The 14,916-nt window shown below is 40.8% G+C and overlaps 1 protein-coding gene across 6 annotated transcripts in view; it reads left to right on the top strand.

The window, feature by feature from the left end:
* Positions 1-2,135: 2,135 nt before the first annotated feature.
* Positions 2,136-14,916, top strand: part of BTBD8 (BTB domain containing 8) — a 45,426-nt gene continuing 32,645 nt past the window's right edge. The window contains exons 1-3 of one of the 6 annotated variants that reach the window (XM_068952506.1): positions 2,136-2,242; positions 2,314-2,496; positions 14,005-14,273. In XM_068952506.1, coding sequence (XP_068808607.1) covers positions 2,136-2,242; positions 2,314-2,496; positions 14,005-14,273 — 559 coding nt within the window. Of the gene's footprint in view, positions 2,243-2,313; positions 2,497-2,532; positions 14,274-14,916 lie in introns of those variants that run through there. The other 5 variants (XM_068952509.1, XM_068952510.1, XM_068952508.1 and 2 more) reach the window with 5 other exon arrangements.

Here is a 14,916-nt window from a genome sequence, read left to right as displayed (position 1 = left end):
TCCTTCCCATGTTAGCAACTTCTGTTCTTGTCCCCAAGAACTGCTGCCAACTTTCTGTGTTTATAGGAGGAAGAGACACAATGATTACAAAAACAGAGGGTAGCATTAACTTGCATGTGATGGGAGGGGAGAAGAAAACTGGATGCTACCAACAAAGAAAAAAGCATGAAATGGGAGTCCTCAGAAGAGCTGAGTCCCCTGCCTGTACGATCTCTCAGGGCTCCTTCCCCACCTGCAGCTGCAGAACAAGTGTAGTGCCATGGGAACAGCTGAGGACGAACAAGACTCATCAGGGGCATCAGAGCCAGGGGAGCCTGAACCAAGGGTCCACACCAGGAACAGGAGACAGCTGAGAGGTACTGGAGACTCCCAAGGAGCCTGCTCCCACACGCGCCATCTCATTCAAGCCAGAGTCTCACATAGGTTATGAGCCCAGCTTCTGCTGACTTCTCATTAGGCCTGTGCTGTCAGCTAAGTATTAGCTCTTGACTAAGCTGACCTGATCTGCTTCCTTTCATGCAATTCACATGATTTAAGGAAGGGTCCCCTCAGGATGGTGATAATGGTTATTAATCTTGCCTTTTCCATTGATGGATGGTACCTGACTTGTAAGGATGATCTTTCCCAAAATGTTTTCAACATTTATAGACTTAAACGGTCACATGCTTCTTTTACTACACAGACTTGCATTGGAGAGTGGCTTCACAGATGCTCGTATGAACTGTCGAGCAGAATCCTCCCTTTAGTGTCAAACATTAGCCACACTGCATCACCACTATCTATCTATTTTTTTTTTTCGTTCCGCATAGCAATATAGTCTGAGTTTAATTTGTCTCCGTTTTACAGCAAGGAGAAAAAGACATTTTTCTGATGATTCCAAAATGTCCTGTGTGCAATGTTTTTAAGGAAACTTTCCTAAAGGTCTTTCACAGAAGAACTTCCCTTCTCCCCAAAGCTGAGGTGCACAGTCTCCCTTCAGGGTTTCCGATCACTGTGTAAAGCGAGATGTCCGTACACCTCACGCAGTACCACAAACAATGTGCAACAGGTCTAAAGAGGAAAGGGGCACCTGTAGTCACTTGTAAGTGGGAACATGATGCAAAAGCTGCTTTGATGAGGGAGGAGAGGTTGATGCGCTTGTCAGTGCTGGCAGGTCAGTAACGGCAGGAGGCTGGACCCAGCAGCGTTCATCCCTGTTTAGATGTGCGGTTGGCACATATTTGAAAGGGGAAGTGAGATCTTTGTGGGTTTTTTTTTTTTTTAATAGAGGCCTTTTGTCCAAAGTTGGCTCCCCTGCTGCAGTGCAGTACTGTGTATGACAACTGTGAAGAGCAGGAATTTGCAGTGAAAGGACCGTGACTTTAAAAGATGCTCTGCTGGAAGGTAAACCCAGGTTTGAACACCAGCCACACACTGGAATGTTTTGCTGAAAAAAACCCCTTTAACCTCTTTGTGCCCTAGCTCTCCAGCAATCAACTTTAAAAAACCCTCCCTTGTCTCAGAAGGATGTCTTCGAGCTACTTTTATCGTCTGCAGGGCAGTGAGTTCAATTGCTCAGTAAGAAACCCCTTGCTGGACGGCGGGAGTGTTTCTGGAGGGCCGGGACCCCTCGCCTGCCAGGCCTCCTCCTCCTCGCCCCCTTGCAGGCATTTCTCCTGGCGGTTCTCACGAGAGTTACCGGCAGGTGGACACGTAACCGGTAACAATCGAAAGCCTTATTCGGCTTTTTAAACAGCCTGTGACTACTGGTAAATGGCAGGGTAAGCGCAGGAGATTACATAAGACCCCCAAACGCTTATTTTTGGAAGGAGAGAGGCAGGAACAGACGCGCCTCGAAGCCCCCCACGGCCGCCGCCGCCGCGGCCGGCGGACCGGGCTCCGCGGGGCTCCGGGTACACTCCGGCTCCGCGGCGCTGCGCGCAGCGGAGGGAGCCGCCCCGCCCCGCGGCCCCGCCCTCGGGCACGTCAGCGCCGGCCCCGCCTGCGACCGGGCGGCCGCGAGCTCTCATTGGCCGAGGCCGCCCCCGGCCCCGCCCCGCGTAGAGGGCGCGGGGAATGCGGCGCCGCTGCCCCCGTGACGCCCAGGGCGTCGTAGCTGAGGGACCCTCTGTCGGCCAGCGGCCTCCCGCCGGCACATGGCGCGCTGCGGCCGCGGCAGCGCCGCGCCCAGGGGCCCCGGCGCGGCGGAGCGGCAGCGGCTGAAGGAGGCGCTGGCCGAGCAGCTGCGGCAGGACCTGGGCAGGTGGGCAGCTAACGGCCGGGGGGTAACGGCCGGGAGGTAACGGCTGGGGGGTAACGGCTACGCTCCCGCAGGCTCCTGGCGGAGGGGACGCGCGCCGACGTGACGCTCCACGCGGGCGAGGCGGCGCTGCGGGCGCACCGGGCGGTGCTGCTGGCGCGGGCGCCGCGGCTGTTCGGCGGCCTGGGCCTGGGCCGGGGCCGGGGGCCGCTGCGGCTGGACGGCGTGGGGCCCGCCGAGCTCCGGCGCTTCCTGCGGTAAGTGCGCGGCGGCGGCGGGGGGTGGCGCGGGGCACCCGGGCTCGGCCGCGGAGCGCCGCCTCTCACGGCGGCCCGTGAGCCGCTTCTCGTTTCGGTGCTTTTTTGTGTATTTTTTTTCCTCTAGTTTTAACGCTTCTTTTAAAACTTTCCCATTCCAAATGTTATCTTTACAGCCTTTACATCTCCTGCAGGGTTTGCAGAGGACTCTCCTGCAGCTTGTTTATTTACCTCCACCATGCTCCCTTTGCAGACAGGCTGCGGGTATACTAGTCACCATAACATGGTTTTGCATGGTAGGTAAAGGCTTTGTAATAGAGCAAGAGGAAGACAGCAGAAATCCTATCTGCATCCTTGAAAATTGTCAGTGGCTATTAATACTATTGTTAGTAAGACTACATCATGAAAACAACCAGAGAAAACCACTGTTGTCTCGTTTTTGTTTTTGTTTTTTTTTAATGTTACGGACTCAGAAGGCTAAGAGGACCTCTGAGTGACACATGCAGTGAAAAATTGCATGGTCACCACTGAATTTGTAATAACCTGTGGTGTAGGGCAGAGAATCTAGCTTTCCACCTGAACTGCAGTCCCAGAGTGCAGTGCGCTGAGCTGTCAGCGTGGTGTGGGCTGCCAGCTTCCCAGGGAGGACCAAGATGACTCGTGTGAGGGCCAGAGTGCAGTATTTTCCCTTCCTTTGCTAGCTATTCTCAAATCCCAGTTTTTCACCCCAGACCGTAGGTGAGTACATCAGGGATGCTGGCCTGGTGCCTCCACTGGATCCTGCAGTCTGCCCTAACTCTGTGCCATTAATTTGTCTTTCGAAGAACTGAGCAGCATTTGCTTCTCTTTAACAAGGCTGTTAGGGTGCCATCTACCTTTTATCTAGCAGCACAGCTGTTGGAGAAAGTAGGCAATTTGGGGGAAGTGCAGGAGCCCAACTGTAGGCCCTCTGGGACTCCAAGAGGGACTCGAGATATGCCTACAAATGTAGGCACTTTCAGACTCCAGAGAGATGTGGGAAGGGAAAGGCACTGCAGTTCTGAAGTTTAGTGCCTAAAATATAACTTGGGCTGACTTGTCCCTATTGACTTCATCCATTCTCTCCTGAAAGTTATAAATGAGGCAGCAGATGGCTAAAAACGTATATTCAAGGGTAGTAAAACTAACAGATGTGAACTGCGAGAGTAATGTCTAAAACACGGAAACACTGCAGTTGAATAAACTGACAAACTGGTGTTTATCTTTTAGTTTACTGCCAAAGTCTCTCATAGGAGCATCAGCAAAATGAGAGTGGATTTACTGTTGTTGTTGTTACTTTAACATGACAGACATGTTTTTGCCTCAGTTTTTCCATAAATCCATTATTCTTAGTTCAATTTCATTAATTTGCTTCTCATTCCCATAAGTGGTGGTACAGAATGTTTTCTGCAGAGACATAATGCAAATTAAATATTTTTCCCAATTATTTTAATTAAGCGCTATTATATTTTTATTATTCTTTTGTCTTTTTCATAGTAAGCACTTAAAATGTCTACAGTTCATTGATACTTGCTTTTACTCTGGTCTGTGTATGCTGGAAGACAAATAGTGATCTTGAGAGTCCTGCAGGTTCTCCAAAGAGAAGTATGGTACTAGTCTTGAAAAACATGTTTAAATTCAGAACAGCTAATCTAAACATAAACATTTTATTTTTTCAATCTGTGTAGCTTAGACGCTTATAATTAACCCCACTAAGCTATGAATGAAGTGCGTTTTGTGAGCTCTTTTTCACCAGGAAGAAACTTGGTCACAACAGGTAGTGCAATGTCTGTATTGCAGACACTGTTCACCCTAAGTTTTTGCCTGATGAAGCTAGGTTAATGTTGAGTCTGCCTTCCTGTAGCCTTCTGTCGCTCTTAACAATACCACTTGAAAGGGGTCACCAATGGCAAGCATGTCAATTTCAGATGATTGCTCAAAGGTTCTGCAGCCTGCCTCAAGAGAAGCAAGCAGCTTAGCGTCCCTACAGAACAAGTCTGTTGTACATCATTAATATCTTACCCTCTGAGAGACAAATTGTTTTTTATCCTTTGTCCCATCAAATATAAGTAAGTATACACAGACATAGAAAATATGTATTTCAGTTGACTAGCTTTTGTGGGGAGGATGGACTGTCAAACTAAAGCATGTTAGGGGAATGTATTTCTTGATGCTCCTAGGTTACGAGAAGGCAATAATGCTTCTTCATAAGTTCGGAACCTGGTTTTATTAATTCATGCCAATTATAGATGTACTGCTAGAGGCAATAACTAAAACAGAAAACAGAATTTCTTTGCAACATCTCTGAAGAAAGCATGGGGATTTAAAAATGCATATACATAGTCAAAGCATATCTATGCAAGAGATTAATTCTGCAGAAGAGCATTAGGGATCACAAACTCTAGAGCAGGAGTATGTGGACTTATAAATACATGTCTTAACAAAACGCTTGTTGTCAGCTCTGCAGCATTTTCTTTGTGTAAGCAAGTCTGTAGCATTAACTGTGTTTTTTTTCTCCAACTGATTGTAATTCTACCATAGTTTTTAACCGAAATACTGGCTAGTAGAACTGTTTTTTGATTAAGCCAAAATAATACTTTTTATAAACAAAGTGGGTAGAAATTAGATTTTCTTTTGTTCCATTAAAAGTATTCTGGTGATGTGTGCTTTGGAGTGCAAGCCTGAAACTTAGAATCCAGGTGTCACTAATATCAGGTGTGCTAAAATAATCCCCACGAAGGTCTGCCCAAACTTAGCTAGGGTTCACAAAGCAACTTGCATGCCCTCAGTTGACAGACTTGTTAGAACTTTGTAACTGCAATATGTAAAGCTTATCTATGCTTAGTATATCCTGTGCCTGAACCAAATTTTTCCTGTAGTTGCAACCCTGATTTGATAAGTATTCTTACTTAAGTATATTGCTATAAATGTTAACCTGCACACTGCATTAGACTTTTGGTGGAAAGGGTGAGTATAATTAACTTAAATCCTTGTGCCACTGTACTACCAGAGGAAAAAATCTCTTTACTAGTGTATACTATTTTACATTTTGTGCAATGTGTCCCTTTTGTTCTTTCATTAGCTTATGTTTATGCTAAGCTTTTTATGACTTAATTACACTGAAGAGTTTCAGTACTGGTTCAATTATTTAAAAAGAAAATAGGTTTCAGTCCAGAAAAGATAACTGTAGAAATGAAAATCTATAGTTACTACTCTTATTGTCTCCTGCTATGTATATTGAAGGGATCTGATTTCAGGAAGAACAGCAAAGGACCTAATGACAGTCAGATGAAGCTAAAAAGCAAGAAATATAAATCAAATACAAAGGAATACAGTTGTCACTGTGATGTGTACTGCCATGGGGGTTAATTTGTAGCATCAGCACTTGAGTCAAAGTAGACTGGCCAAAGCTTTGACCTGATGTTTATGCAGTTCTGCACTGGGTAGTACTGGGGTGCCATATCTAGTTGAAGTGCTGGCAAAAACATTCTTGAAGATAAACCGCTAGAGAGCATAACAGTAACTTCTTTCTGTATCCTACTCTATGTACTCCCTTCCTTCATAGAATAAATTTTAGGCTGTAGCAACCACTATTAATACAACAGATATCCTATAGCATTGTTCCAGTTTTGCCTGTCACCTAGTCACAATGCTTGCAAACGCAGCTTGAAACTGCTCTTCACATCTTCTGAAAGAATCTTTCCTATGTGCAGGGAAAAAAATCGGCCAGAAGGTGGAGTATCTGTCAGTGTTACAGGACATTAGACTGATGCTACAGAAGATGATGGCTGAGCCCTATTTTTAGCTTGGCCTTCTCTTGTATGTGGGGTTTTCATAAAGCAGCTGCACCAAATACGGCAGGACTTGTTTTGTTAATTTATTTTTTTAAGTTTATATGTTGGATTACAAAGTAGGGAAAATGGCAAATACTTCCTTAAACAACTTCTGCATAAGATGATCCAAATCACTGGCTAACTATTTTCGTTGTCCCTATTAGATACTGGCTATCTCAGAGACAAAAGTAGACTTCTGCATGTGTACTCTGAATTCCTTTAAGCTTATACCTCAGCCATCTTACCCTTAAAATACAGGCTTTTGCATTTCCTTTAGTGGGTTATGATTGCAGACCAGTCTATTTCAGAAAGAGAACAGCATGTTTCCTCCTGTGCTCTTGAAATGTTGTGGGTTATACCATCTATGCTGACATGATGCTTTTTTATCCTCCTATCACTTGTGCCTGTTTATGTGGTGAGCTCCCTAACCAAGCAAGGAGCATCTGCTCTGAATGACTGTTTCATGTAACTTGGAAACAAGCTAACTGCAAAAAAGGGGTTTCTGTGGCTCTTGCAGGTGGGTGGGCTTTTTTTGTTTGTTTGTTTTTTGTTCAACAGCTATTCTTCCCCTTCCTTCCCATAAGACTTAAGGAAATAAGTAATACGAATTCACAGCTAGTTACCACAAAAATGTAGCAATTCTGTGTCTGTAGGGGTCTCAACTGAACTGCTAATATATGTGGCTAGAAATATGTTTGCGGAGCAGTGCGCCATAACATTACTTGAGTCTGCAAGAAGAATTCATACAAAAGATTGTGGAGTGTGATTCAGAACAGCTGTATTGATGCAAACTAAGGTTCCAACTAGGATCCAATACCTTTCTTCAGAAAGTGGTCAAAAGTAGATGCCTAAGGAGGGATAATAAGAACACGGGAAGCATATATGATACTTCCCCTTATTGTCCTCCCAGATTTCAATCCTTTTCCGCTTGGGCTTCCTGAGCTGTGGATTTGATTTCTAGGAATATCTTGACTAGCCTAAACCATTGTGAAAAATGCTGCAGATTCTAAAAGTTTGGTAAGGAGACCACAGCTCAGCTATCCCCTGCATTCCGAACCTCCCCTTTTGTTTGAATGTGGCTGCTACTGTTTCATTTGATGTCCTATGTCCTTCGTTTGATGTTTTCATTTGATGCTCTTGTATTTGGAAGAGAGTGAGCCATTATTCCCTGTCCATTCTCTTCATGACACATTTTCCAAATGCCTGGCATATCTTTTCTCTTTCATTTGCATCTCCCCCGGACTGATGAATTCTAGCTTACTTTGCCGCTCTTTGAATGGAAATCATTGCACATCCTCGTTGCTGTTCTTCGGACTCCTTCCAGTTCCACTGTCATCTTGTTAAGATGGAAGGGGGGGAAGCAAACTTCAAGACATGGATGAATAATAGATTTATAAATGGCATACTACTATCTTGTTTTTTGGTCTCTAGACTTGCTAATATTTGAGCATTCTGTTCTATCATGAATAGTAGTAATGGTTATCTTTTGTATACACTTAACTCGTGAACTATTTCAGAATGAAAAAATGGCGTTCAACCAATAACGCAGAATTCTGAAAATGCCAATAGCTGTGTTCTTATCTGGTGAAAAATACACATGAGATGATTCTATGCATAACGTGTTTTGAGTAACAGCTTGGAGAAAAAAAATAAGTTATCCATCCCAGAGCAAATGGAACTAACGAACACTGCATTTGTAAATATGGGAAGTACCGGATGTTTGATTTGATGTTTGATAGTGGCCATGTTAGTTTGGTGGTATTACAAAAATGAGCTAAGCTAGTCACTAAGCATAATCAGATCTTGATGAGTGAGGAAGGGGGGAGGGAGGGAGGGAATAAGTAAGATAGTACTTGAAGCTTGTAGTTTAGATTTTATGCCATATCCTGTAAGGAAAAAGCTTCAGAATGATGTCTGTCTTTTGGTGAAAACAGGCCTCAAACACATGCCAGTCACAACTGACACTTTCATCTCCTTTCCACATACACAGAAACCAGCAGTTTTTCTTTTCTCTTCTTAGATTTTATTATTATTTTTGATCCTTGTTCATATGTAATCACAATTTCATAGGGGAAGTTGAGACGCTGAACTGTCAAGTAGCAGTATGTTCAGTGTTTGTGTGATATTAATCCCTTGCTTAGGAAAACATTGCATCTCAATGCCATGGATTTACGCCAAAAATAAAAATAAAAAAAAAAAAATAGAAAGGAAATCAGATTTATGAGGAAAAAGGCAGAAACCTTTCACTGGAACAGTGATTGCCTAAGGGCCAGATTCTTCCGCTGCTGAAATGAATAGCTTTCATGAGGACTTCAGAAATTGAATTGGCCTCTGTGTGAGGCAGTGAAGCAGTTGATGTTGCATCTCATAAGAAGAAATTTACTGAACTATTCCTCTCAAGAAATCGGTTATGTTAAAGCAACCATCTTAGCTACAAAAATCAAGCAGATGAATCTTCTACCAAATCTGAAGGGAAATGGAAGGATCTTAAGTGATCCTGGTGGTTTGGGGTTGCACATGTAACACGCCTAACTTGCGCTAACAAAGATTCACTGCTATAGGTGTGCTGCTGAAATACAGCAAGTTCAACCTTAAATTCAGTGCTCAAAGGTACTTGCTACAGTTGGGTTTGCGAAGGACTTCAGTACATTAAAACAGTGGGCAGGAGTTCACAGACTTCCTACATCTTCAGTGTTACTTATCAGCAAAAGTTAAAGATAGATGTTTTTATCTTGGCATTTTATTGTGATAACCGTTTTACAGTTTTACTAAAACGGTATAATATGGTATTTTAACACATGTTCAGAAGGTATTTCAGTGCTGATCTAGTTATGATTTGAAGTTTCAATATGTGCTATACAAAGTCCCTATTTAAAACAATCCACAACATTTGTATATTAAAAAGAAGAGTAGGATTTATGTTTCGTCTGTGTCCACTTATTTTATTACTGCCCATGCTACCAAGTATCCTGATCTGGGAGTCTGTACTTGTCCCTCCAGTCTAAAGTTGCAATAGTTCTTTTTTTTTTTTTCAGGACATTTAAGCTGATGCACTGTCAAACAGCAGAAACTCCCTTTTTCATACATAGCGTGAAGCTGCCAGTACAGAAGCCTGACATCTTTAGTGTTAATCCAAAAGTTTTTCTTTGTCATAAACAATTAATTAATTTGCATTGCTGGCTGAATTTAAGATGGAAAAAACTCTCTCTCCTGCCATCAAAGTCTTTTGTTCGAGCCTAGTTTGTAATCTCTTTACTAATGCTCTGTGTGAATCTGGGCATATACAAAACATATCCATGGATAACACATATAATGTTTAAACAGTGAGTGTGTAAAGAACTCAAAAGCATTCCCGTAATGACATCAACAAATAGAGTGCTTGTATGGACTTCTGAAAGCCCTTGGCCTTGGTAGGAAAGGTGTGTGTATGTATAACTTCATTTAAGGTGAACGTGGAGAAGGAGAAGGAACAGTTTCCTCCCGGTGGACTCTCAGTGAAGAACTTTCAACTCTGAGAGCAAGTCAGATCTTCTGTAGGGAGGATTTAAAAGGCAGATGCCTGATAGGTAGAGTTTTTCTAGAGTTGGTTAACACTTAAATCCCGTGTTCTTTCATCCAAGCTCATAATTACTGTGGGACAATAGGATTGGCTGTCATAACAGCTTTCAGTAAAGCTTGGTGGCAATAGTGTTAATTTCAGTGACTGGAGGTATTTTTGGAAATGACATCAAAAATGTGTTCCTCATACCTTTAAATATAGCATCATTAAAATAAAGCCTGCCTTTCCTCTCCCTTGCTCTTGTGTCCTCTCTGTGCTCATTAGCATTTTATGACATTTCTGTTTGGGATCTTTTCAATCTTGCCAGCAGTGGATGTGGCTCCCAGTAAGGAAATATACCGTGTAACTTAAATGACTAATAGAAGTGGGCCATAACTCAGAATTCTGTTTCAATTCAAATATTATCTTAGGATTTTTTTTTAAACTATATTTTTAGTGGATGTAAACAAGCCTTATTTGTTTCTAATCAATATTTCTGACTCTTTGGTTGTTTTGAGAATGTGCTTCTGATGAGACTGTATGGTTTTCCAGACCATGTAAACTCAGGCAGCTACAACCGTCAGAAAGAGATGAGCCTTAAAGAGAGATCTTTGAGAAACTTCCCACAGAACTTAGCCTAAGTGATTTGGAATGAGAGAGAATTTAATTTCAGGATATCTTTCAAAAATGAAACTGTGAATGACATCAATTTAATGCGCAGTATGGGCTACTTAGGGTTTTCCTAGTGTTTTGCAAGTTACCTGAAAAGTACCTGCTTTTCTTCAAAGTACATTTTGAGGTCTCTATATAGGCTGTGTGTTGTTACATAAATGAAATAACTTAAATACTAATTATATTTTCTGTGATGCTGGTCGCAGCAAGTATAATCTAGTCCAGTCTCCTGCTCTTTGTTAGATAGGTATGTTGAAAGAATTGAAACACTGATTTTATGTCTTCCTAGTTTGTTTAGATGTCACTGGAAGCTGCTTTCCTGTAAATAGTTAACTCAGTTCGAAGCTGGTCAAGTTCAAAGACTTCCTTCTCTTAGTATCTGCTCCTGATTTATAAAAGAAATTTATACCTTTATAGAAACATAGCCTCTTATAACATACTAAACCAGGGTGTCACAAAGAATGATGACTACTCCAGGTGGTCTAGAACAGTAAGAGCTGTTCACAGCATGATAATTTTGCATCAAGGGTCCAGGCTGCTTACAATAGTGTTTTGAAGAGAGAGATTTATAATATCATGAAAAACATTAGTGCTCCAAGCTATGCGTTTTGCTGTGTATGAAATACTTCCGTAGCTTTTACTTAAACAGAAAGGCATGATTTGATACTCTGTAGAAGATGGTCTTAATTCTTAATTAATTAAGATTATAAATAAGTTATAACTTTACAACTTATAACTTAATTCTGCCTTTAAAAGTGAATCTCTAAAATAAAGGCTGTTGCAAAGCAATGTTTCCTGTAATGGGTTTCTTAAAACTGCAGAATATTCCCTCCTGGAAAGAACAGTTGAAGGGATTGAGCTGAGATAATGAACACTTCTAAAAGACATACTAAAAACATTATGGATGTCTGTGAAGTAGAATAATGTATATGCTCCATCAGACTTGAGAAGTAGTAAATTTACAGTCTACATGAAGCAGGACTCTCATGCGATACACAGATATTTTGCTGAGCTTTTGAAAGTAATCAAGCCAGTACTGTGACAGGACTTTTAAAATTAAGCTGACTAGCCCCCATTCCTTGTCTCTTTACAGGAAAAACATATTTTTAGTGGAGTAACTTTTTAGCTCTAGAAACAAATTACTTTTTTGTGTTTTATCAGCATGTCATTTTGATTTATTTGCAGATCCCTACAAATTTTCTAGTTTTGATAATGGTGCCACGTTTATTGACTTAAGCCTAGTGACAACAGAATTGCGTTCCTGAGGTTCCTTATGTAGATTGTCTGAAAGACTGAGGATTCCCAAGGAGACCGCTGTCTCATTGCCTAGACTATGAGATTCCCTATGAATATATTTTTCAGTTACTGGCAGTGAGAAAGCAGTACTATTAAAATCATGATTTTTTGGCAAAGCAGTGTATTTAATTCTCATGCTTCCTCCTCAAAGTACAAAGTCAATTTGTACTGCCTTTACAAGTTGAATATGCCACAGATTCCAAACACAGAAAAGGTAAATAAATCAAGTTCCAATGCAAATTTAACCTATTAAGAATGGTAATTTACTTTCAATAAACCCATGCTAGGAACCTTCCTGCAGTTTGTTTCACGTTCATCATGTGTTACCAGTTTATTACTACTTTAACTGTAGGATTTGTTTACATCTGCTAAAGATGCAGGGAGAACGTTGGAAGGTTTGGGGTTTTGTTTTGTTTTGTTTTGTTTTTTCCCCTCAAGTCATGGTTGCAAGTGGAATAGTCCATGTGACTTTAAGTGATGTTTCTTGGAAGATCTAATGCAGACAACCAACCTGAAGATGCAGAAAACTAACCTTTAGAGAATTCCTTGGAATTCTGAAAATTCTAGGTTATTTGGAGTTCTACTCTGAATTCCTGCTCCTGAGTCCTACTGCAATGGAACTGTAAAATACAGATGTTAAGCACTGAGAAACGGAGTCAAGTGGGGAATTGTGTGGAAGTCAGAGTCTTAAATTTCCTAAAGAATTGCAAAGTCTCTATGCTCCAGTAGGCAACCTGCTGTTCTGTTCTTGGTAGCCTGACTAGTTATTACTTTGTTTCCCTGATGTCTCATGCTATTCTTACATTGGGTTATAAAACATTGTAAATAAGAAAAGCAATAGAGGGCTGAGCCAAGTTCACAGGTTAGGAGTTTTATAAGCACGTTTACATATAGTAGTCTCCAAAATCTATGTAAAGAGAGTAGCAGGGACACGAACCTTACTATTTCAACATGAAATTTCATTTTTCCTGTTACACGCATTCCTGGACCTCGCTTTCTAAAATGAGTAAAATATCAAAACTCTCATTTCCCCAAGCTTCCTCACAGCTTTTTGTCGTTGATCTGTTGGTGAGGATCCTTACCACATTATACAAAAAGAAACTTGCCTAACTCGAACCTTTAAATGTAGGAGGTAAGAAGGAAGGTTGTTTCTTTGCATCTTTTCTCTGCCCCTTTAGAGGACCATGTTCAAATAGTATATTCAAATTACTGTGTCCCCAGTCTTAACAATAAATCCTCTTTGCATGGAATAAGTGACTAAATGCAAATCTGTAAGTACATGTCTGCTAAATCCAGAGTAACTGTAGCTCTTCTGTTAAACTTTAACTTCATCCGTCTGATATGAAACCACTGATTAAACATGTTATGCGTTCACATTCACTTTTTAAGGCTCTATTAGGTTGCTGAAGTGCAGTATGTTTCTATAAATAGGAGATCTCTGCAGTCACAGACTGCAGGCTTTGTTAGCCTTTGCAGATCTTGATCCAAAAATAAGCTGATGAAACAGATGGGGAAGTGGGAAGCTGAAATTACTAAATGGAGAAAATGAAAGCTTTTGGGTAATCCTCACTGCAAACTTTCATGCTTCAAGCGTTTAATTTCCTTTGAATTGAAATTTAAATCTCAATTTTCTTATGGTTCTGTATTTGTAATTTTGGTGTTAGAAGCTTTTTACACTTTGTTTTTTGTAAATTTGATGATGATATTAAAGGAAAAGTCAAATGCCTTTTCTTGGTCATACTAAGATTTATAAATCAGTGAGCTGTCGTTAATAAAACAAAGGATTTGATTCTGCTGCTGCCAGTAGAGGATTATAACAGATGGACAATACAGAACAGACAATTTTATTAAATAAAAAAAGTGAGGGGGTGGGGGGGAACTTTGTTCCTTGCAACCTGATAATAAATTTTATTTGTCAGAATATGCTAGTGCCTGTTTAACCATTACAGAAATATTTCTGTTTGCTTTCACAGAGATAAATGGTGTTGAAAGAAGTTTTTAGTATTGTTAAGCTCTGTCATCACTGTACAGTTCAGCTGTTGTTTTCTATTCATGAACCTTGTTAAACAAAAATATGTTGTCATTTTGAGCTGGTTCTTTTGTTTTGGTCAATTTAAAAACTACAAGAGTAAACTTAGTGTCATCTTCTAGGCTTGTATATTCATCTGATATAAATCTTAAAGAAGGTGAAGAACTAGCTATGATGAAAAAAATATTGGGAACCAAATTAATACAAGAAAACGAGACTGTTACTCTTCAAAATACTCAAATAACAAATGTAAATTGTCTTGGAGATGACAAAAGAACAACTGTTGAACAGAATTCTCTAAGTGGAGCTATGCCAAAAGAAGTTGCTTGTTCACCTTGTATTGAAGAAGAAATTCCTGGAGTCGATGCAGAAAGCAATAAAGCTATGGCAGGTGGGTTTGGAATTATATTTGTTGGTTTTTTTTTTTAAACTAATTATCCAAAAACTGTTAATGATGTGAAAACATGGGGAAAGGTTATAGCTATTGCTATAACGCAGCTAATATGGATATTCTTTACTATGGTCCACTTTGTTCTTTCACACCTTGAAAAAATGAATTGCTTTAGAAGTTTGGCTGGAACAGATCCCAGACCAGTGGAAACTTGACAGCATGTCACGCATTAGGCATGTAAATCTGCACTGTGTCCAATTTTTAGTTTGTAATTCAGCAAATTACAGGACTTGACTCCTGAGAGCATGAAGCTTCCATAGTATGTAATTTCTCCATTTCTTTCCCTTTTTAGCAAAATTATACTAGTTGCACTGTTTTTTATTTTGAAGATTTTGAAATCTTTCAAAATCTTTCAGAATCTTCCCTTCTACAGCTGTAAGTAACATTAGGCAACGTATAACTGCATCTACACCACAGGTGTTGGCTGCTACAGCTGCGTCAGTAAGATATGCAAAAAGGTAGGATCAAGCAACATAGCAGTTCAGGCAGAAGCTCGTAGCATTACATGACCCTAAATTTCTTCAGAGTCTACTTTTCTTGAACCAAGAGGTATCATATCTCTGCAGAAAAACGAACTGGCTGC

The sequence above is a fragment of the Struthio camelus genome, chromosome 8, assembly GCF_040807025.1.
Source record: "Struthio camelus isolate bStrCam1 chromosome 8, bStrCam1.hap1, whole genome shotgun sequence".
Classification (NCBI taxonomy): Eukaryota; Metazoa; Chordata; class Aves; order Struthioniformes; family Struthionidae; genus Struthio; species Struthio camelus.
The sequence above is the reverse complement of the archived record's forward strand: the minus strand, read 5'-3'. Positions and strand labels throughout refer to the sequence as shown.